The sequence below is a fragment of the Rhododendron vialii genome, chromosome 5a (genome assembly GCF_030253575.1).
Source record: "Rhododendron vialii isolate Sample 1 chromosome 5a, ASM3025357v1".
Classification (NCBI taxonomy): domain Eukaryota; kingdom Viridiplantae; phylum Streptophyta; class Magnoliopsida; order Ericales; family Ericaceae; genus Rhododendron; species Rhododendron vialii.
The window spans coordinates 5,819,477-5,840,588 of record NC_080561.1 but is presented as its reverse complement, the minus strand read 5'-3'; the positions used below and the strand labels follow the sequence as shown (position 1 = coordinate 5,840,588).

At 38.6% G+C, this 21,112-nt stretch overlaps 2 protein-coding genes across 3 annotated transcripts; both read right to left on the bottom strand.

The window, feature by feature from the left end:
• Window positions 1-2,932: 2,932 nt before the first annotated feature.
• On the bottom strand, window positions 2,933-8,483 carry LOC131325543 (probable flavin-containing monooxygenase 1). Its single transcript, XM_058357859.1, has 5 exons — window positions 7,872-8,483; window positions 4,327-4,564; window positions 3,977-4,152; window positions 3,523-3,881; window positions 2,933-3,401 (listed from the first exon to the last, which is right to left on the bottom strand). Exons 1-5 carry the CDS (start codon window positions 8,310-8,312, stop codon window positions 3,059-3,061), a joined length of 1,557 nt encoding a protein of 518 aa, XP_058213842.1. The 5' UTR covers window positions 8,313-8,483; the 3' UTR covers window positions 2,933-3,058.
• Window positions 8,484-10,203: 1,720 nt separating this feature from the next.
• On the bottom strand, window positions 10,204-14,540 carry LOC131325539 (isocitrate dehydrogenase [NAD] regulatory subunit 1, mitochondrial). Of its 2 annotated transcripts, none has more exons than XM_058357854.1 (5): window positions 13,940-14,540; window positions 13,144-13,257; window positions 11,294-11,533; window positions 10,895-10,973; window positions 10,204-10,658 (listed from the first exon to the last, which is right to left on the bottom strand). In XM_058357854.1, exons 1-5 carry the CDS (start codon window positions 14,339-14,341, stop codon window positions 10,384-10,386), a joined length of 1,110 nt encoding a protein of 369 aa, XP_058213837.1. In that variant the 5' UTR covers window positions 14,342-14,540; the 3' UTR covers window positions 10,204-10,383. The 2 variants fall into 2 exon arrangements, with proteins under 2 accessions (XP_058213837.1, XP_058213836.1); XM_058357853.1 differs by having other exon boundaries at window positions 13,144-13,278; window positions 13,961-14,540.
• Window positions 14,541-21,112: the final 6,572 nt, after the last annotated feature.

Below are 21,112 nucleotides of genomic sequence, written 5' to 3'. Positions count from 1 at the left end.
GATACGGTTGGAATATTGACATTTTGATTTTGTACCGCACAGCATGGGCACTCAGACACAGATAACGTAAGTCTAAAAATAAAGCTCAGATAACGTAAGGCTAAAAATAAAGCTCCAACCTCCTCTTGGATAACATTGCTAAAGAAGGAAAATTGCTATTCCCCCTGACACCCCACCCCCGGCCCCACACCAAATTTACGTCCTTACCCTTACCCCAGCCTTCCCTTTTCCTTTTTGTTTTCTTTTATTTTTACACCCCCCCCCCCCCCCCCCCCCCCCCGGCGAGGGCTTCCCTGATTGTTTTCTTTTTCCCCACCTTCCCTTTTCCTTTTTCTTTTCTTTTATTTTTACCCCCCCCCAGCCTTCCCTGTTTGTTTTCTTTTTTTCTTACCCGGCCGTTTTCCCTTTTTTTTTACCCGCCCCCCCCCCCCCCCCCCCCCCAGCCTTTTCTTTTTGTTTTCTTTTTTTTTTTAAATCAAACTCCAGCCTTTCCTTAAAACCCGGATTATCCCCCGGCCCCCCTCCCCTCTTAAAACACCTTCACCTTTTAAATTTTATTTTTATTTAATTAATTTTATCTTATTTATTTAATTTCTATAATTACACCGGGTCAAAAATCGTATTTTTTTGATAATTTTATTTTAAATGATCATAATGAATTTTTTGCTCTAAGACTTTTCAACAAACACCCTAAAACTCATTATTTAGTTTCAAGACTCTCTTAGGGTGTTCATTGAAAGGCCTTGGAGGCAAAAATTTAGTACGACCATTTAGGATGAAATGATCAGAAAAATAACATTTTTGCACCAGTTCAAACAGATTGAAAATTGAAACATTTATTTTTGTAACTATATTTTTATTAGACTTGAACCTAGAATTAGACTTCAACCATAGAGCAAATATGAGGGGGGGGGGCATATGGGGTGAGGAGAGAGGTCCTCATTTTCCTATAAATAGAACCCTTTGTGAAACCATTCAATTCACACCTTGAATCTCTCCAACTTTTCTCTCTAGAAACTTTGTGTTTGCTCTTTGTTCTTACTTTGTTCTTGGTATTATTGAGTTTCTTCTTGAGTTCTTCAAGAAACTCAACCCAAGGCTGCCACCAAACCACCACCCGATCAGCCTCTCGATCCAACAAATTTAGAAGTTTAGTCAATATTTATTTTCGAGAGAAAAAAAAAGTATTTTCTTTTCTCTTTCGAAGCTACCGTAAGCTTACCGTAAGAAGTCACTTCGTTCGATAGCCACATTCATCTTCCGTAAGCTACCGTAACCTTCTGTTATATTTTATTTTTGTGTTTAAAAATGCATATTAAGTTAAAATACTAAAGATAGCTAGCAAACTTATTCTACTAAAATTACTGGTCTAAAGCATAAGTGGTTTCCACTCCAAAGGTGTCCGTCCATGTGACACTATGCTTTATGATCGTTTTTACAATTGTGGAGTAACCCGAGGCTAACACCCTCGAAAGTTTGTCAACAAGTCTGGCTTCGTACCGACTAAGGAAGGAATGGTGATTCTAATTGGACTCGTCCGACCATCTGACCTGGGACTTTCCTGGTTATTTCTATGTCAAACATAATCCACAAAAATTTGCCATTGAGGTCCCCTCCAGTTCCAGTCGAATACCGCCGGGAAATTGCTATTGCCCGTGTTAACAACAATCACTTCGTGCAAATTTTCTTAGAACCTCATTACCCTGTACCACCCATCCCAACATGGTGGGAGGAGAATTCATCGGATGAAGCTAAAGGATGGGCTGCCAGTTATGAAACACGTTTGCTATTGTGGTACGAAGTAATGGGTATAAGCACGCCGGGAGCAGCATTTGGAGGAGATATTGATTAAAATTTGTGTTTTTATGTATTTTCATGTTTTGACAATATGTACTCAATTATAATAAAATGAAATTTTATTTCAATTTATTATTGTTCATTACAAGTTATTTTTATTATTCATTGTTAAGACTAATTAACTAATTAAAATAATATAAATTTATTAAGTATAAAGTCAATTTTAATTGAAAATAGAATTTGAGTTAACCAAAAAAAAAATAAAAAAGGGAGGTAAATGGAAAAAGAAACAAATAAAGAAAATAGAAAATATTATTAAAATAACAAAAAAAAGATTCAAAGTGGAAGGAATCAAAAGGAAATAAAGAGAAAAAAAACGAAAAAAAAATTCTAACAGAAAAAAACAAAAACAAATAAAGAAGAAAAAAAAAAGTAAATGAAAGGAGGGAGGAGCAGGAGAAGGGGGGAAGGGAGGGGGTAATATGGGAAATGGGGTGTGGGGCCGGGGAGGAGGAAAGCAGCCCTCCTAAAGAAGATGCATCTTATCTTTGAAAGTAATATGTGCCCGTCCCCATGAAGTCAAAGGTTCTATTTGCCACACATTCCAAAAGCAAGAATCCAACAATCACATTCGGGCGAGCTTTTTAGATTCTGATTGAATGATGATGCCGAGATGATTTCGTATGGTTGTGTGCCAAACTTGCAGGACTGATGGTATTTCAAATGTTGGATTCCACATAAATTTTAGTAGGTAAAAATAGCAGCAATTTGGTGAATTTTTTTCCTTTGAAAATACAAAAGGTTGTGCTTGTTCTCGACATAGTTTAAAATTTTCTTTTTGACTAGTGTTATTGAAACTTTCTGAGCATCCCATTTAACAATATTAAAACTTTACTGCCACGGAACCAAGATTTCTAGCATTTGGTGATGAGGAATAATGCAAGAAGTCAATGAGGGTTTTTATGGTCTGGACATCCGGTTATCAAAAAAATTAAAGTACCGAACTCCTCTTAGATAAGTTTACTAAATATGACACATGTCGTTCCCCTTCTTTTATTTTATAATGTTCAATGTTTTTTAGTGCACATTCTCTAGTTATCTGCGTATACTATTCTTTCGGAGCAATTCATGGTGGTTTGAATTTCCAGTTCTCTTAACTTTATTCAAACATAGTTGGTAGTTGGTAACATCACCACAATGTCTGTAAAATCTTGCTAGTGACATTACACACCAACACCTTATGTAGAAAAAACCTTGAGCTTTAGGGACAAGCATAGTCCATCGGACCGTATGGCTCGAACAACTCAGCGACCAATCCCTTCTTCCTCTTTGGGTTCCATCCCATGTCCTTGCAGAGTTGGTCATTGTACCATATATGAAGGGCACCGATGCAAGATCTCCGGTAGTTTTTGTCAGAGTATTGCTTCATGTATTCATCCCATTCTGCTATATCCTTTTCCATCTCTTTGATGCTGGGTAGCTTGAATGTGCCGTCAAGTAGCTCTGCTAGCCACCGACACCTCATCTCCGAGGTGTACAAATTCGCAACACTCTCCGAGAATCCAATGACCGCAAGCTGTGGAATTCGGGGGTGAATGCATTCCCTTTTAAAACAAAAGTTTGTGTTAATGTATAGCTTTCAAATTGAGACCAAATGTTGTAGTTATTGTGAACATATACTACATTACTATTTACTAAACCATTTCCTTATTTTCAAGTGCTAACCTGTAGAGAGGAACTGTTTTATCAGGTGACCCGGCTATGAGGTCCTGAAAGGATGGGGAGGCGAAAATGTCTTGAAGCTTTTTAACACCATTGAACCCGGTAGCCAATATGACCAAATCTGCCTTTAGAGTTTCGGTCTTGCCATCTATCAGAATACCTTCTTTGCAAAAGCTAAAGCTTGGAGCTTTCTTCAATCTGATGCTTCCCTTCTCAACCCTATTGTAGAAGTCATCGGGCACTGTTGAGGTCAAGCAGGAACTGAGTTCTTGTAGGAAACTATGTTTTGGCACCATACCAAACTTCGCGAGCTTAAGCTTGTGTTTCACATGACTTTCGACGAATTTTGAAAATGCCCATCTCTGTCAAATTAGTGTGACAAATAGGATTCCTTGATGAAAATAGGAGTAGATTTATCACTTGGGAAGTAGCATGAATTCGGAAAAAGGGAGGTTACCACAGGAGAAAGCAATGTGGCTAGAAGACTAAGTGGAGGCCCTTCACCAGGCTTGTGAATTGATAGCTCTGAGAAGCGATTAAGGTAGAGATATGCTAAGGGAACTCCCCATGGCTGGTAATCAGGAATGCTCCAGTGCTCAGTTCTGTATATGACAGTGCAGGGAAGATCCATCCCTATGAGCCACAAAAAATATAAGGTGATTAGGATAATAAACTGAAACCTTTGGGAATGGAAAGGAAGAAACGAAATCAAATGATCATGGTTAGAGTTCATTTAGTCTCATGGTGAACAAAACGTTGATTCTGTTAAAAGTCAGTATCTGATAAATTACGGTCTCGTGGTTTCACCATTTGCTGTTGAGCACTCCATTGCAATGTCAAGTGCCGATTTCTGGAGTCCAACAACAGCGACCCGCTTTCCTTTGACCAATTCTTTAGCAGTTGCGTAATCCATGTCAGCGTAATCCATGGAGTGTATAACCTTTCCCTGAAACACTTCAGGACCCTTGCCTTGAGGAAATTCTGGAATGTTTGGAATCCCACTGAACCTTCCCAGACATATTATCACAAAATCAAATTGACAAACCTGTATGTATAACCATGAATGAAAACGTAGGGTCATCATTCTGTTAGAATTTAAAATTAATCGATTTGTGATAGACTATGTTACATGGACTTTTCACAATCTATTAAGTATCTGATGCAGCGGAATTAACAAAGAGATTAGTTGCGTACTAATCGAACGAATGATAAACTCGAGTCCACGAGAGAACGTGACAAATTCTGAATAATATTGGTAAAAAGCTTTAAAAGTTTAAATAACTTACACCCCTATTTGTACTAGTAGGAGTCCTAACAATAAGGTAACTACTTAGCCCTTGTTCGGTCGTGGGGGGTTTGGAAAAAATTTTTCAAACCCCAAAAACCAAACCCAAAAATTTTTCAAACCCACAACCGAACAATGCAGAGTGGTGACCAAGCAAAACAATTACTTGGAAACCAAGACCATAATAAAAAGGAAAGTAAAATCTCCAAAATAACATCTCCAAGGGAATAATAAATCCTACCAAAACTAGGAAATAGAAAAATAAGAAACGTGCAAAACATGCAACACAAATATAATTTCGTAATAATATTATTCCTAAATAATAGTTTCCAAATATAACAAAAAAAAAACCTACGATCTTGTCCTACATCAATCTCCTTTTCTTCAAAAGAACTCGACCTCGAGTTCTCGTTGCTCGAAACAACTTCACACGTTGGCGCTTGTCCACATCAATTTTGTACTTCAAATTAAATTTTTTGAACTTGAACTTCAATAATGAGCTCCACTCGGCTTCACATCCAAAAGATTGATGTATTATCTTCCAATATTTAGCAAGTCGAGTACAAACAAGATAATACCCAAAAAACGTAGAATGCTTCAGCTTATTGCTCCTCTTCCAAAAATTATTCAATGAAAAGTATTCATGCAATGATCTTTTCTCTTCATGCTTCAACTTGTTGATAAGATTCACCAGACGAATGTTGGGAACCCAATCAAATTGATGCACTCCAAGAAAATCTAATAAATGAGCATTATTTGATGTTGCAAATTGTCTTGAGCTTGATTTAGTTTTGATTCCTTCGATGTCCCTAAAGTAAGTGGAACATCACCTTTGCAGTCGGCTATGCAAGGATCAGAAGTTGCTAGATTAAAACAAGACAAGTCATGTGTGCCTTCAATTCTAAAACTTCACCATTACCATCTTCACCATCATGAGTCCTTTCTTGACTAATATTAGCCAATAGTTCTATATTGCTAGCCAAACTATCTTTCTTGACACTAATATCAACATAAAGCTCACTTTGTCGATTTTCTTCTTCATGAGGTCCATCAACTAGACCACTGATATTCCCCTTAAGTGATGAATGTTGACCGTTAAGAGCTTTGAGGTGATGCCCATTGGTTGGCTCATGTGCCCCCGCATCCTACCTATCATCTCTTTCCTCCAAATTCTCTTCAATTTCAGGAGTCATTGCTTCCCAATTAGCAATAGAAAGAATTAACTCATCTGGGCTATCAACAAACATCTCCTCTTTTCCCCATCCTCTTTCTCTCTAATATTACTTGGGACGTTTTCGGTAAAATCATCCCTAGTTAGCTAAACCCAATTGTCGAGGTCAACGTGATCCACTTGAAGCAAGCTCGGCTCCTCTTTAATACAAATTTTAGTATGAACCATGTCCAATGGATAACTGTTTTGGTCCTCAACAACTTGATCGCCAACTTCTGTTTCAATTTTTTTATCAACTCCCTCTATGACCACCTTATCAATTTCTTCAATCACATCTTTGGCAAAAGTAGTTTTATTCTGTTGATTTGATCCGTACTTTTCATCCAATAATTGTTTATAATTATGCGGCAAAAATCTCTCCATCAGACATTTTTTTATTCTTGACCATGCACAAATATGGCGTTTGTTCTGTTGATCTCGCAAAGATTGCAAATCTAACCACCAATCTAGGGCTAGACCTGTAAGTTTTTAACAACACGTACTTCCACTTTTCCCCATTCAAGATTTTCATATACTCAAAAGCATCCTCAAGATTAAGTATCCAATCTAGAATATCCTCAAAATATTCAGAACCACTAAATTTAGGTAAATTATTATAATACCTGAAATTTGATTGCCGCTTCATCGACTGATAATCATCATGATTCTCAAATAGCTTGCCTTCAAATTTATTCCTACTATCGCAGTGATAATAAGAATATCCTCTGGAAACGTTTTGATGAATATGTTGATTGCGGCAAATCCCTCAACGCGGTTCCTATTCTCGTTAAGAAGTTGGCGGTGGGCAAATCCCTCCACACGATCCTTCTCAACCCTTTCTAGCCTTTGGCGATTTTGTAGAGTCAACCCCTGCAGCAACTCACGGATCTCTGTGAACTGAGTGCGAGTATCCTAACAGATCTCGGCTAACTGAGTGCTTCGATCTTGCAACTGTGTTCGGTTATCCTCCATCATCTTCCTTAGGTCAGAAAGCCCATGACCAACGTCAATGGGTGTTTCTTTAGCCGTGTTTGGTGCCATCGAACCAAGAAAAGCGTGGCTCTGATACCATTTGACGCAGCGGAATTAACAAAGAGATTAGTTGCGTACTAATCGAACGAATGATAAACTCGAGTCCACGAGAGAAAGAGACAAAGTTTGAATAATATTGATAAAAAGCTTTAAAAGTTTAAATTACTTACACCCTTATTTGTACTAGTAGGAGTGCTAACAATAAGGTAACTACTTAGAGTTGTGACCAAGCAAAACAATTACTTGGAAACCAAGACCATAATAAAAAGCAAAGTAAAATCTCCAAAATAACATCTCAAAGGGAATAATAAATCCTACCAAAACTAGGAAATAGAAAAATAAGAATCATGCAAAACAGGCAGCACAAATATAATTTCGTAATAATATTGTTCCTAAATATTCCAAATATAAAAAAATCCTACGATCTTGTCCTACATCAGTATCTGTGGGAAGCGGGGGGCTTCTGTCTCGGATTTTCGGGCCCACTCCGGTCTCGCTCCGATGATCGAAAACTTTCACTTTGTAGAGTTCATCGAGTAGAACAACTATGCAAAAAATAAGCTTAATTGGATATCATTAAGTGCCTGATCGAAACTTTTTTATCTTAAAAAGAATGGATCCGAAACACTGGATCAAATCCACTGGATCAGCTTAATTGGATATTTTCCAGTTAAGTTTCTTCCAAAACTACGAATACTCGTAGATACGCAAATGAGAGTTTTATATACAGTGTTTTTAACGTAAGAAATAGACAAGTCCGACGCCGAGGCCTAGACCTGATACCGTACTCAAGTCCATGTAACGTAGATAGAGATTGATAGATACCTCAGTAGAAAGGCTTTTGGTGTCTTGGATTGTAATATACCATTTTCCTCCTTTAGAGTCAAATGGTTCACCTGTTCCACCCCAAAGTGCCCATGCTTTTTGCACCTCTGATGATGCACCTTCGTAGTCGATGCTGACCACTTTAGTGTCGAATCTGATGTGGTGTAGCAAATCAAACTGGCGAGCATACGACTCGATATACTCCAACACTTGGTTTTGGTCAGGAAAGACTTCTGTGACAGAATCTGGCCACGGAAAATCGGAGAACTGGTATAACGGTTTGGGAGTCTGCAGCTTAGTAATCTCTACCGTTTTAGTCCACACCCCTCCGAGGCCGCTCTGAGCCTCGAACACTGTCGGGCGATGACCCTTCGATAGAGCGTATTTACAGGCTAGAAGGCCGCTGATACCGGCTCCGATTATGGCCACCTTCCTCTCCATTGCTCTTGGTCACCACAACTGTAGGAATTCACCCTGAGAGACTTTCCTCCTCTCCCAGTCCTCTTCTAAATATATATTGGAATTTGGCTATTCCTTTTTTGACTCACCGTCTACCAGTGTGGGTGCGTGTTTTAATTGCCTACATCAACGGTGTACAGGTGAAGGCTTTCCTGTTCATTGCTGTGTCACTTGTCCGTGTGTCAAAACTCAAGAAAGGTAGTGTTACTAATGTTTTTGTCCTATTTGATTGGCCGTATATGCACGTGTTGGTGCTGCAAATGAACTGAGTTGTTCGCGAGCAACTCGAGACTTAGCTCAGCTCGACCCATTTAATGATCGAGTTGAGCTCTAGCTCGAGTTTTAGGTTTCTTTAGTAAATGAGCCTAGCTCAACACGTTGAAGCTCAACTTGTTTAGTAAACGAACTTGTGTTAAATGTTGTATACAATCAGAGATGTACGATTATTGAATTGTTCAAAAAGTTCTTGAATGGTCAGCTTTTAGATATTTTTAAAAGCATGTTGTGTAGACAAACTTATATAATTTCAATTCTTTTAGGTAAAAACTACTATAGTTCTAGAGAAATTTTAAAACTTGCGTACGATGGTCGGCCAGATTTATCCGTCTCCGCTCTGTCCTCGATGGTCAGCTAGATTTATCCGTCTCCCGCTCTGTCCTTGAAACGATTAGTATTGCAAGCGTAAAAGTTCATGATAAAGATCTTTGTCGAAATTTGTTGGCCACTCTTGCAAAACAAAACGATAGAGAGCAAATTATTCAAATTGGGATATGATTGGAATATTGACATTTTGGTTTTGTACTGCAAATTATTCAAATTGGGATATGGTTGGAATATTGACATTTTGGTTCTGTACTGCACAGCATGGGGACTCGCACACGGATAACGTAGGCTAAAAATAAATCTCCAACCTCCTCTTGGATAACATTGTTAAAGAAGACGCATCCCATCTTTGAAAGTAATTGTGAGAAAGTAATTAGTGCTCGTTTTCATGAGGTCAAACATTTTAAACCTTAGGTCACTTGGGGTTATACTAGGTCGTTATCTTTAGGGTTTTAGAATTAATCGAAGTGCGTGTATGCTAGTCCAGCCATGCGGTTATTTAAATAAATAAAAAAATGCATCCCATCTTTGTATTTGTGGTTTCCACGAGTGGGTAAGCCGACATGCATAACAGGCAGCTATAGGTGATCTCGTCTTTTTTGTTTTTAATCAGACAGGTGATCTTGTTTGAAACCACCAATAGTGCCGAGCTCAACTCTCTAAAGCTCAACTTGGTTATAGAGGCTTGTTTAGTTAAAAGAACCTGCAGGTTCGGCCGTTTACAAATGAGCTCAAGTTTAACGTTCGTTCAGTAAATGAGCCGAGCTCGAACACTACAAAGTTCAACTCGATTCGTTGGCATCCCTATTTGAGTCTCATTTTGGGAGCCAATTGCACAAAATCTGCTTTGTCAGAATGCATTTTGCAGATGAACCGAAAAGCAAGAATCCAACAACCACATTCGGGCGAGCTTTTTAGATTATGATTATATTTTCGCGCACAGATCTCTTAAGCAAAATCTCGGATCATCCAAACAATTTTGCAGTTCGGAATCCAAAATCTGAAAAGTAAATTGTCTCCCAAACACTCCTAGCAATTGGCAAAAAATTTCCCTTCCCTGCTTTCGAGTGCAAGCACTAGCATCTCACCCGTTCAATGGGCACGACATTGTTGATACAAAAGAGAACATTTTCTTTTATTTTACAAAAGATATAGAAAATGAGTAAAATGATGTAAAAAATGTGAGAAATAAGAAAAAGCCACGTAGGAGGGAGAAACGTTTCGGAGGCGGCTTCTTATTTTGGGAAACTACATTTGCTTTGGAGGCTTCTTTTTATTTTGGAAAACTACATTTGCTTAGTATGTACTAGTACAATTCGCTTTATTCCGGATAACAACATTCTCCGAAAAGCTGCGGCTCAAAAAAATTTGGATTACAAAAAATGTTGGAAACAGAATGCCGGGGTATGGATAGATCTCCACCGGGAACGAGCAACAATTCATAAGAAGGTCAGTCTAGATTTGCAATGACTGCATCAACAACCTCTTGGGTGGTGCTGTCCCCGCCGAGATCTTTAGTCCGGACCTTGCCCTCTGCAATCACACGTTTCACGGCAGTCTCCAGCCGATCAGCAAATGAAGGGAACTGGAGATGTCTCAACATCATGGCCGACGAAAGAAGTAATGCAACCGGGTTTGCCTTCTTTTGCTGCAAGATTTTCTCGCTTCCCACGTTCCCTGCTGAAGCACCTTGCTCAAAAACAGCATGATCGGCCCCCACATTACCTGAACTCAACCAAAAGCTTATATTATCGTTTGTGAGTATCAAGATATAAATATCCTGTCCACGGCTGAATCAGCAAGACTACCATTCTCAAGGGGGAACAGAGAGTTTTTAGAGTAACTTCATGAGATAGTTTCAAGTTACGGGAATGTAAGTCACAACCAAGAAAGTAATATGGCATCACAAACGGAACTAAAACAGTGTGAATGTGTTTGATACTTATGATGATGATGGGTACCTCCTGGCATGACACCAGTGCCTCCAGCAATACCAGCTGCTGTGTTTGCCACTAGATTGCCGTAGAGATTAGGAGTAACCTACAAAACACAAAGCTAACTTATTGACCTCCAGTAAATAAGGTGGGTGAGAAGGAGAGAAATTGGACTACATATAGTGGACTCATGTAGAATCTCCCGTTTCTTTTATGCCTTCGGGATGGCATGGATATGGTTCTTATAAACATGAAACATACGTCTTCCTCATTCAGACTCAAGTCTGCAAGTTATCGTGTCAAGGGCATCAGCCATCAGGAGATCACTTGGACCAATAAATATTCTAAAAATCCTTCGCCATAGGAACAAAATGGATCACTGCAGGCTATCTATGAACTGAAAAACTCCGATCAAAGTTGCATTACCATGACATCAAATTGCTCGGGCTTCGAAACAAGCTGCATGCAGCAGTTGTCTACAATAATCTCATTGTACTTAATACTGGGGTACTTGCTTGCGACCTCTCGGCAGGATTCTAAGAACAGACCATCAGCTAGTTTCATAATGTTGGCTTTATGCACAGCAGTCACTTTCTTTCTATTGTTGAGGTAAGCATACTCAAAGGCGTATTTCGCAATCCGTTCTGAGCAGAACTTGCTCATCACCTAGCAAAATGGCAGGATGAGAAGGAAACTATCAACCAAATATGAAAGCTTATTTATAGAAATGTTACTAATTTTAAGCGAGAGAAACTCAACATATCTTTAAATGTTGAATACCGGATGTGAAATGTACTACTATTGATATCATTTTGTGAAATTGAATAATCCAATACCAAAAAGTTTGAGCTCTAGAAACTCAGTACTAGAACAATTTTACCAAAATTTTAAGTTTCATAACTTCTATCAAACAGCCCTTTGTTAGAGCAGAAAGGGAGCAGCAAAAAGTTCTGCATTTGTGTTGTTAAGAGAGCAACAAAAAACAAGAGACTGTGACAACCAAAGTAGCAGTAATGAAAGGGGCAAACTTACGCTATATTGAGATGGAGAAAAAAAGATGGAAAAGAATTAAATAACTTAGCAGATAATATTAAAACAAAAACAAACTGAGTTCCTCTCCGCTAAACCAAACAACTAGGGATGGAAGACTGAATCGACTCCCTAGCCAAAATCATTCCATCCCTCCTCCACTCAATTCCACCTACCTTCTCTCTGGTACCATACCAACTCGCCTATGCTCACTTCTAAGAGAAAAACAACTTCACAGAACGGACACGGTACTGATGACAAGAAAATTTGTCATTTACAGACATTTTGGCAGTTGAAGGAAAGCTAAATTCAAGCGTCAAAATCATTCCAGAAGTAGCCCCTAAAAAGTCATTCCCAGACAAGCTAAAATCGATTATAGAACGTATAATGAGGTTATATACCGAACAAGATGTTTGTTACATGCAAGGCAAAGAAGTGAAAAAGAAAAAGAAGGTCATGACTCCTCCCTGGAATTTATCTGGAAAAAGTATCTATTAGCTCCTAATGACTTGAATTCGATTATGAATGAGTTATTGCTAGGTGTTCCCTATCATGAAACACAATACGATTGACAGACCTCAATGGAAAAAAATGGATTCATGCAGCCGACTCCAATTGAGTCGCTATCCAACTTATTCGAGCCTCGGGTTGGCTTGCTTGATGATAATCTATGAAACACAAAGTATTCTCTTGAATTTCACATAATCCAAACCTGAATATGAGAAAACCTTCCCTAGGTTCCAACAAAACAATGATCCAAGTACCATGAGTTGCACTGTGAAGTTACTTAAGACTTTAGATATCTCCAGACTCCAGCCCTCTCTCTCTCTCTCTCTCTCTCTCTCTCTCTCTCTCTCTCCCTCCTTTCAAACCTAAATTTCAAGTGAATACCCCTTAAAATCCACTTCACTCTATGTCTCAAACTTAGACTAAATTTTACTCAAATCTTGCAAGGCTACTTCTCTCTCTCTCTCTCTCTCTCTCTCTCTCTCTCTCTCTCTCTCTCAAAATTTACAACCATGTGATTAATAAAACTTTTGCTCACATTTGTGTTTAGATTTTCAATTTGTCCATTGTAATCTTCCTCACCAAATGAAGCTTTTGTTAACATTTTTACTCAATTTTGAGGACAAAATATGAGTAGGGGCCAGAGATGCTCTAATAGCCATTCAATCAGTATCAATGTAAGATTTTCCAAATATAACTCCAACACCAGATGTTCAAACATAAAATTAAGAGATATACACCTTAAGGCTTTCGACGACACCAGGAACCACCTCATGCTCGAGCCCTGAGTACTCCCCCTCCGTATTCTCTCTCACCACAACAATATCCACGTTCTCGTGCCGCGTGGGCAACCCCTGCAAATTAAAACAATTAGCCTGTTAATCGAGCTCCTTCCTCAGCTGCACATTCAACGTTCTATAAAAGTATTCCTACAAATTTTCCCAAAACTCTTGGTTGAGCAGTGTTGAATTGTTCAAAATGTAGTTTGGCAGGCGAAGCATATAACTACGAGTCCTGCCATAACCGACCAAACACATGAAAAATAGGGTGTTTGGATCAAGAACCCTATATACATCGGATGCCGTTGAAAAGTACCTATAAATCTAGTAAAATTTTAAAACTGCTAGTATCATTCACTATAATTATACTCACTCCGTCTAAAAAAATTGTCCGGTTCGCAAAACTAACAACTTTAAAAAACTATTTTTCTCAACAAAAATTCAAATTTTTTTCAAAAATACTACTATAATTCTCGTAAAATTTCAAAACTACCAGTATCATTCTTCTGCAATCACACTCACCCCGTCTCAAAAGATTGCCTGGTCAGTAAAACAAGGACTTTAAAAACTACACTACTATCAAGAAAATTTCCAACTTTTTTGCCAGTTTTTTTTGGGTAAATTAAGTTCGAATTTCTTCAACAAAAGTACACTACTTTTAATTCCTAGATTTGCGGACCATATATCTTTTTGGTCGGAGACTATAATTCTAGTAAAAATTAGAACGGGCTCATCCGCCCCCTCCGTCCGTACTCGCCTGCAAATTAAAACAATTCACCAGCGACGCGTACAAATCGAGCTCCTTCCTCAGCTGCACGTTCAGCGAGCTCACCCCGCCGCCGACCGGCGTCCTCAGCCCTCCTTTCAGGCACACCTTGTTCTTCCGCACCGAGTCGAGCACCTCGGCCGGCACCGACTTCATCTCCCCGTGGACATCGTACCGCTCGAAGTACACCGGCGCGTGCATCGCCTGCATGACCTGCTCGACCGCGTTGGTGACCAGGGGTCCGATTCCGTCGCCCGGGATCAGGGTTACGGGTCGCGGGGCGCCGTCTCCGGGTCGGGGCATGTAGGTGACGGACCGGGTCCGGCCTAACCCTGGGAGAGGGTGGGTGGGATCAGATAGTTTTTTGAGGATCGGTAAGGCTCGTCGAGCCATGGTTGTGGACTTCTATTCGTTTTTTGACTTTTGTTTTTTGTTTTTTTGTGGAGGAGAAGAAGAAGTATCAGGGTTTTGACTTCATGGAAGAAACAGAGAGGACTTGAGGGGGAGGGATTCGTACAGAAGCCATGAGAGAGAGAGAGAGAGAGAGAGAGAGAGAGAGAGAGAAGGGAAGAGAAGGGGCGAGAGAATGCTTTCTTTATTATATTTGCAGTTTTGCCCTGTCAATTTGGATTTTTTTTCCAATTTTGGGCTCTCCTCTTTCAGCCTTTTTTGGACAAAAGTTGAATTTTTGTTGTTGTTTTGATCCAATAAGAGAAAATACTTCTGCTACTTCTGTTTTGTTTTTTGGATTTTTTTTCCAAATTTTGCCGATAATAATATATTTTAGGATTTATTTGACCATCAGTCTTATATTATGAACACCGATCGATTCGATCGATTCAGTAGTGCATAATTAAACACCTAGCCCAAACAAAGTTTATACTTGTAAAGTTGTAATGGCAAAAGTATAAAAAATAGAGAGAGACAATATATAAGTAATCATATCATGCTATGGTTTTTTGTCTGAAGGACGGTGTACAGTATATCTCCAAATGGATGAGCATATCTTGAAAAGATTTGTGTCAAGCTATTCGGCATACTACTCTCAAAAGAATAATTAGTAAATTAATACGACGTGGGGTTTAATCCAATTTGACTGAAAATAAGAAAACTCGTCGATGCCAAGTGTAAAATATTATGTCCTTTTTTAATCGCATCTTGCAACTAATATATGAGATTTTGTGCATATATTAGTATTAGTTAATATAGTGTATTTTTTTTTTATCAGAGTTAATATGAAGAGTTAGTTTATTATGAAGAGGAATATATATTATTTGGAATTAAAAATAAATATTTTTATGCATCATTTTTAATTTGTTTCATGACACGTACGCAGGAACTATTTGTGATTTTCAAAATGGCGCAATTCTTATAAAATAAATATTCTTAGGTTGAGTTCAGCTAAACTTTTTGGGAACGAATCGAAAAAGTAAAAAAATGAGGTGCAAAACAAATAAACGCCAAAAAAAATTGAATAAGGACAAAAAAAAATCTATAAAGTATTACGGAACGCCACCTTAGTGTTTTGGGGTTCTACTTGATTTTATGATACTCCGTCATTTATGCTGTGTTTGGATTTGAATTTGAAATTTTTTTTTAAAAATGGTAAGGATAATAAGTGAAGAGCGATATAAAAAGAAATATTGAAAATAAAAAGAATCTAAAAGGAATCTATGGGATATTTTTTGAAAACCAAAGACAACAAGACATTAATTTGTTAAAGTATATTTTCCTATTACGTGCTTGTGGAAGCAATGGAGGAGGAATCACTCAAGCTTAGTACTTTTCTACTTTCCCTGACAAAGCCAATTTGTCTTTTGTTGCGTCTCTGTTCAATTTTCCGCCTTTGCTAGTTTTTGCGTTAAATTTTATGAATTTTTTATTTGTCTTAACAAGAGGAATGCGAATTGTAAAAAATTATCATCGGAACTCAATTTTTTTTTAGGAAAAATTCATGAAAAAAACTCAAAACGTCAATTCTTCTTGTCGAGATGAATCAATAATCCACAAAAGTTCGATAGCTTAAGGAGCACAGTCATAACTTACCAAAACTTTGAAAGCAAAAGATCACCAGCAGGCAGCCAACTCTCATCATATCTTTTCCCTGATAAGTGAGACTAGCCAAATTACAATCTTTCAAAATAAAAGGTTGCGGGAGGTTATTTGTGAAAAGATGCGACACATTTTCACATGGGGTATGACTTTACGTGAATAATTATAACACCTATTAACTTAGGGTGTGACTATTAGAATGAGGTGTGATTGTTAGGAAGGAATGTGATACATGGGGGTGCCTCCAAGAGGCATGACTCTTCCTAATTAATTATTTGCATGAAAAGGTGCCTACTAAAAGGTATGATCCTTTCTCATAATTAATTGTCTTCAAAAGACATACCCTTTCTAATGTGTGTTTACAAAAGACACAACTTTTCACGTAAGGGTGCCTATAAGTCTATAAATAGGTCAATGGTTAAGTCATTCGATACACCAAAAAATATCCAGAAACTCTCCTGCTTCTCTGTCTCGTTGTTTTCTATACTGTTATTCCGTTATTCTGCAGAAACGGAATTAACAGTCCTTAGTTCAATTGATTCTCTTAGGCTCGGTATTCTGTCTGTCCTTCGTTTGTGCGGACGCAGGCAGAAGATCATTGATCGGGCTTCGTTTTATCCTCAGAACAGATTCGCTGTAACCCGGTGCACACCAATTGGTGAGGGCGAATACTGTTTTCGGAAAGCGACGACGTAACGTGACTCGAAGCGATTTCCATCAGTTTGTTCAAGTTTTAGAAGGCTCCAAATTTTGAAGGTTCCAATTTTTGCACCAACAATCGAAAATAGTATTCCTACCATGGCTTCAAAATCGTTGCGATTGTTGACACAAGATTTCGTGAAATTGGACAAGTTTGATGGCGGTAACTTCAGACGTTGGCAAAAGAAGTTGCATTTTTTGCCTACGACTCTCAAAGTCGTGTATGTTCTCACCAACCCCTTTCCGGAGGAGAATGAGAATGAAACATTGGAGGAGGCTCGTGTGAGGAAGAAGTTCGAGAGTGATGACTACATTTGTAAGGGTCATATTCTGAATGCACTTTCGGATGCTCTGTTCGATGTGTATTCGAATATGGAGACTGCAAAAGAGATGTGGGATTCTTTGGAAGGGAGGTATTTGACTGAAGATGCAACAAGTAAGAAATTTCTGGTCAGTCAATTTATGAACTACAAAATGATAGATAACAAGTCTGTGATTGATCAGTTGCATGAAATTCAGCATATCTTAAATCAGTTTAAGGTTAAGAACATGAACATGGATGAATCGATCATAGTGTCATCTGTGATTGATAAACTTCCTCCCTCCTAGAAAGAGTATAAGAAAACTCTTAAACACAAAACTGAAGATCTTACGCTGGAACAATTGGCTGTCCATCTTCGGGTGGAGGAAGAGTCAAAGCGTCAAGAAAAAGAGGAACTTGGAGATAATATCTCTAAGATCCATGTGGTGGAGGGAGGAAAGAGTACCAACAAGGGTGAAGGTAAACAGAAGCAGAAAGCTCGAAAGGGCGATGACCGTGGCGATGAACCAAAAGGGAAAAAGCCAAAAGTTGTATGTTGGCGTTGCGGTCAGCCAGGGCACTTCAAGAAGGACTGCAAGTCCAACAAGAAGAATGATCCAGGGGCATCGAGTTCAAAGAATAACTTTGTGGCTGTCATATCCGAGATTAATGTTCTCGAGGATGCTGATAACTGGTGGATCGACTCAGGGGCTACAAAGCATGTGTGCAATGATAAGAGGTTCTTCACCGACTATGAATCGGTTGAAGATGGTACAGTTCTTTACATGGGTAATTCATCAACTGTTCTTATCAAAGGCAAAGGAAAAGTGGACTTAGAGTTCACTTCTGGGAAGATTCTGACTCTGACTGATGTTTACTATGTACCAGAAGTTAGGAAAAATCTTGTATCTGGAAGCCTGCTTAATAAGCATGGTTTCAAGTTAGTGATTGAGTCAGGCAAATTTGTTCTGTCTAAGAGTGGTACTTTTGTTGGGAAAGGCTATTTGTACGAGGGCATGTTCAAGCATAACATTAATAACACAGTTGCTATTTCTGCTTACTTGATTGATTTTCTGACGAGGAGATTTAGGATGAACTATTTGTTAGGGAGGAGAATGCAACACTAGAGGGAACTTGTCTGTACAATTATTTGCTTTCCTTAAATAACAGTGCAAGAGCTTGTTGGGTCATCACAGTACCTATTTCTTGAATGAATATAAGTATTAATTTAACAGCACAGCTTGCAATAACATTTCTCCAACAAGAATGGGAACGTGGATAGTACTGATAGGAGGAACAAGAACGGGAACGTGGTAAACCACATATTTAAATTGTGGAACTCCAGGAGTATGCTTCTATTGGTAACAAAGTCAAAACTTACCCTTACAAGCGATAAACATCTAGTAAAACTAAGTATTCTCTTCCAAATTATTGATGCAAAACACATTTTTGGGAGCATATCCCTCACTAAAATTTCCATTCTCTCTAGATTTTTACATTAACAAGTGAAATTTTTTGAAAAAATTTGCGGATTGCTTTGGATCACCAGATTTACCATTTCGGAATGTTCATACCAAAACGTAAGTTGCTAGGGTAGTAGCGTTCCCGGGGAAAATAACTTCAAAGCTTTGGGAGCGACTATCTTGAAATTAACTTTACCTATAGTAAAGCTACTCGGAGCTGAACCATGGACATAATTGTCTACTTACAGAGTAGTGTATTTTGTATAGATATCTTTCTCATGGAACCTTATTCTCAACTATAATGCTACACACCTAAAAGAAAAGAAATAAAAACCGAAAGAGAACAACCATTTGATTGCTCTGAGCAGGTAGAATGTTCTTACAGCTTCGAGGCATGAGTTGCAGATCCATTTAAAAAGAGCATGTCCTTCACTTAAAGCAAAACACGTCCTCCACCACTACCCCCAAAATGTGTTCCAGCAGCAGTGCCACCACCCTTACTCCCATAACTCCATGGTTTGGGCAAAGTAGACCATGTATAAACATCTCCACCCCCAAAACATGTTGGATTACTTTTCAAACAGGAGGCACCTCGGCATGCCCTCCACCAGCTCCATCAAAGCCAAATGGTGTACCGCTAGTCTGAGAAGGTGAACAATGTTGTGTTTACAGAACAACCATGTTCCATAGTCAGATTGGCAGCCGGAATAATAACAGAACCAGCAACAATAGCTGCATATTGACCCAATTTGACGTTTCCCGATTAATTTAAGTTTATCAAATTAACAGCCTTCCAATGGACATTAATAAATTAAGTCAACGTATTTTGGACTGAAACCGAATTCCCTTGAGATGCTAACCACAAGCGACCATTTGACTCAATCATAGGCTTTACTCATGTCCAACTCTGATGCAAAACACGACTTATCATCCTTCTTTTTGTGACGAATATACTCCAAAGACTCATGAGCCAATGGGATATCATTGGGAAAAAAACCCTCTCCAGAACAAAATCATTTTGGAAGACCGAGATAAAGGACTCCGAGACAGGCCTTAACCGCGGATCAAAAAAATAGACAAGCCTTAACCTATTGACTATAACACGAGCAATAACTTCATAGAACATTACACAGCCTAATAGGGTGAAAGTCATTTACTGGCACCGGATTAGGAACCTTGAGAATGAGCATGATGAAAGTGCAATTAAGTTCTCTGAGAAGTACTCCCGAATGGAAAAAGCCTTGAACCATCTGAGTTGCATGCGAACCCACCCACTCCCAATTCTTCCAATTAAAAGCTGCCACGAAACCATTCGGGCCCTTCAAACTTCCCATATGGAAAATAGCTTCTCGAATCTCTAAATCCGAAAACGATGGCCGGTCAAGGTTAGCTTTGATCTGCTGCTCTGAAATTTGGACACCCAAACTAGACAGCTATTTAGTTACCCCAAGAAGTGAAGATAAGAACCACCAATGTTGTCAAATCGATTTTTGGCAAACTGATGATGAACTTATGACGTAATGCCAAGTACTTAACCAGGACTCCAAAATCTTCCAAAGCAAAAGACAGAATGAATATCTATTTTGGTACAACACACTGACAGAAATAAGATATAGGGATTCAATGGGATAGAACTTGTCAATATCACCACTTGTGATTGTAAACTTTTCTAGAACACGAAGGAAATCACTCTTTTCATTTCTTGATTTGTTGAGTTTGATACCCATTACATTGACCTTTTGTCTCTCTTATACAACACGAGAAAGGATAACCACCACTTACTAACTAACAGATTACAAACTAACCACCACTCACTAAAACAAACTTAGCACTAACTAACTGACTAGATAGATGAGCTGTCTTTAGTTTTGGAGCTTGCTGATGTGGCAGCTGTGGTAGCTGATGTAGTAGCTGATTCACTTAAGAGTCAGTATAAATAAACTGAAAATCTAAATTCCAGTCACCGCAGCCGGTTCGTCCGTCCGTCCGTCTGTCATAGTTCAGAGAAACATTTAACATGAGGTGTAATACTACAATGTAATGGAGCTAACCAGAACACACACGCTCGAATATCGGCCAGCAATAAATAAAATGCATTAATTCTCTTCTAATAAGTGGCTCACTCGCTCTTTTACATGTTATTAAAAACGAAATGAAGGAGGAAATTGAAATGAAACTAGAAATGAAATTCGGATTCAAATTAGAATTACAATTACATAACCGCTCGAATATCGGCCAGCAATAAAATGCAATCTCTAGTAAGTGGCTCACTTAGTCTTTACATGTTAAAAACGAAATGGATCGAGGAGGAAATCGAAAAGAAATTCGGATTCAAATTATTATAATAATTACGTAAGAACGGCATCTCATCTCCATGTGAGGCGGTTATTAGCTGGCGGGAAAATTTACGAATCAAACACACACGGCACTCGTGTAAAATGCAATCTCTCACTCACTCTTACATGTTAAAAACGAAATGAAGAAATGGGATTCGAAATGAAATTCAGATTCACATTAGAATTACACACCGACGGCATCTCCATGTGAGTGAGGCGGTTATTAGCTGGCGGGAAAATTTACAAACCAAACACACACTGCATTCGTGATAGTTGTAGAGAGAGAGAGAGAGAGAGAGAGAGAGAGAGAGAG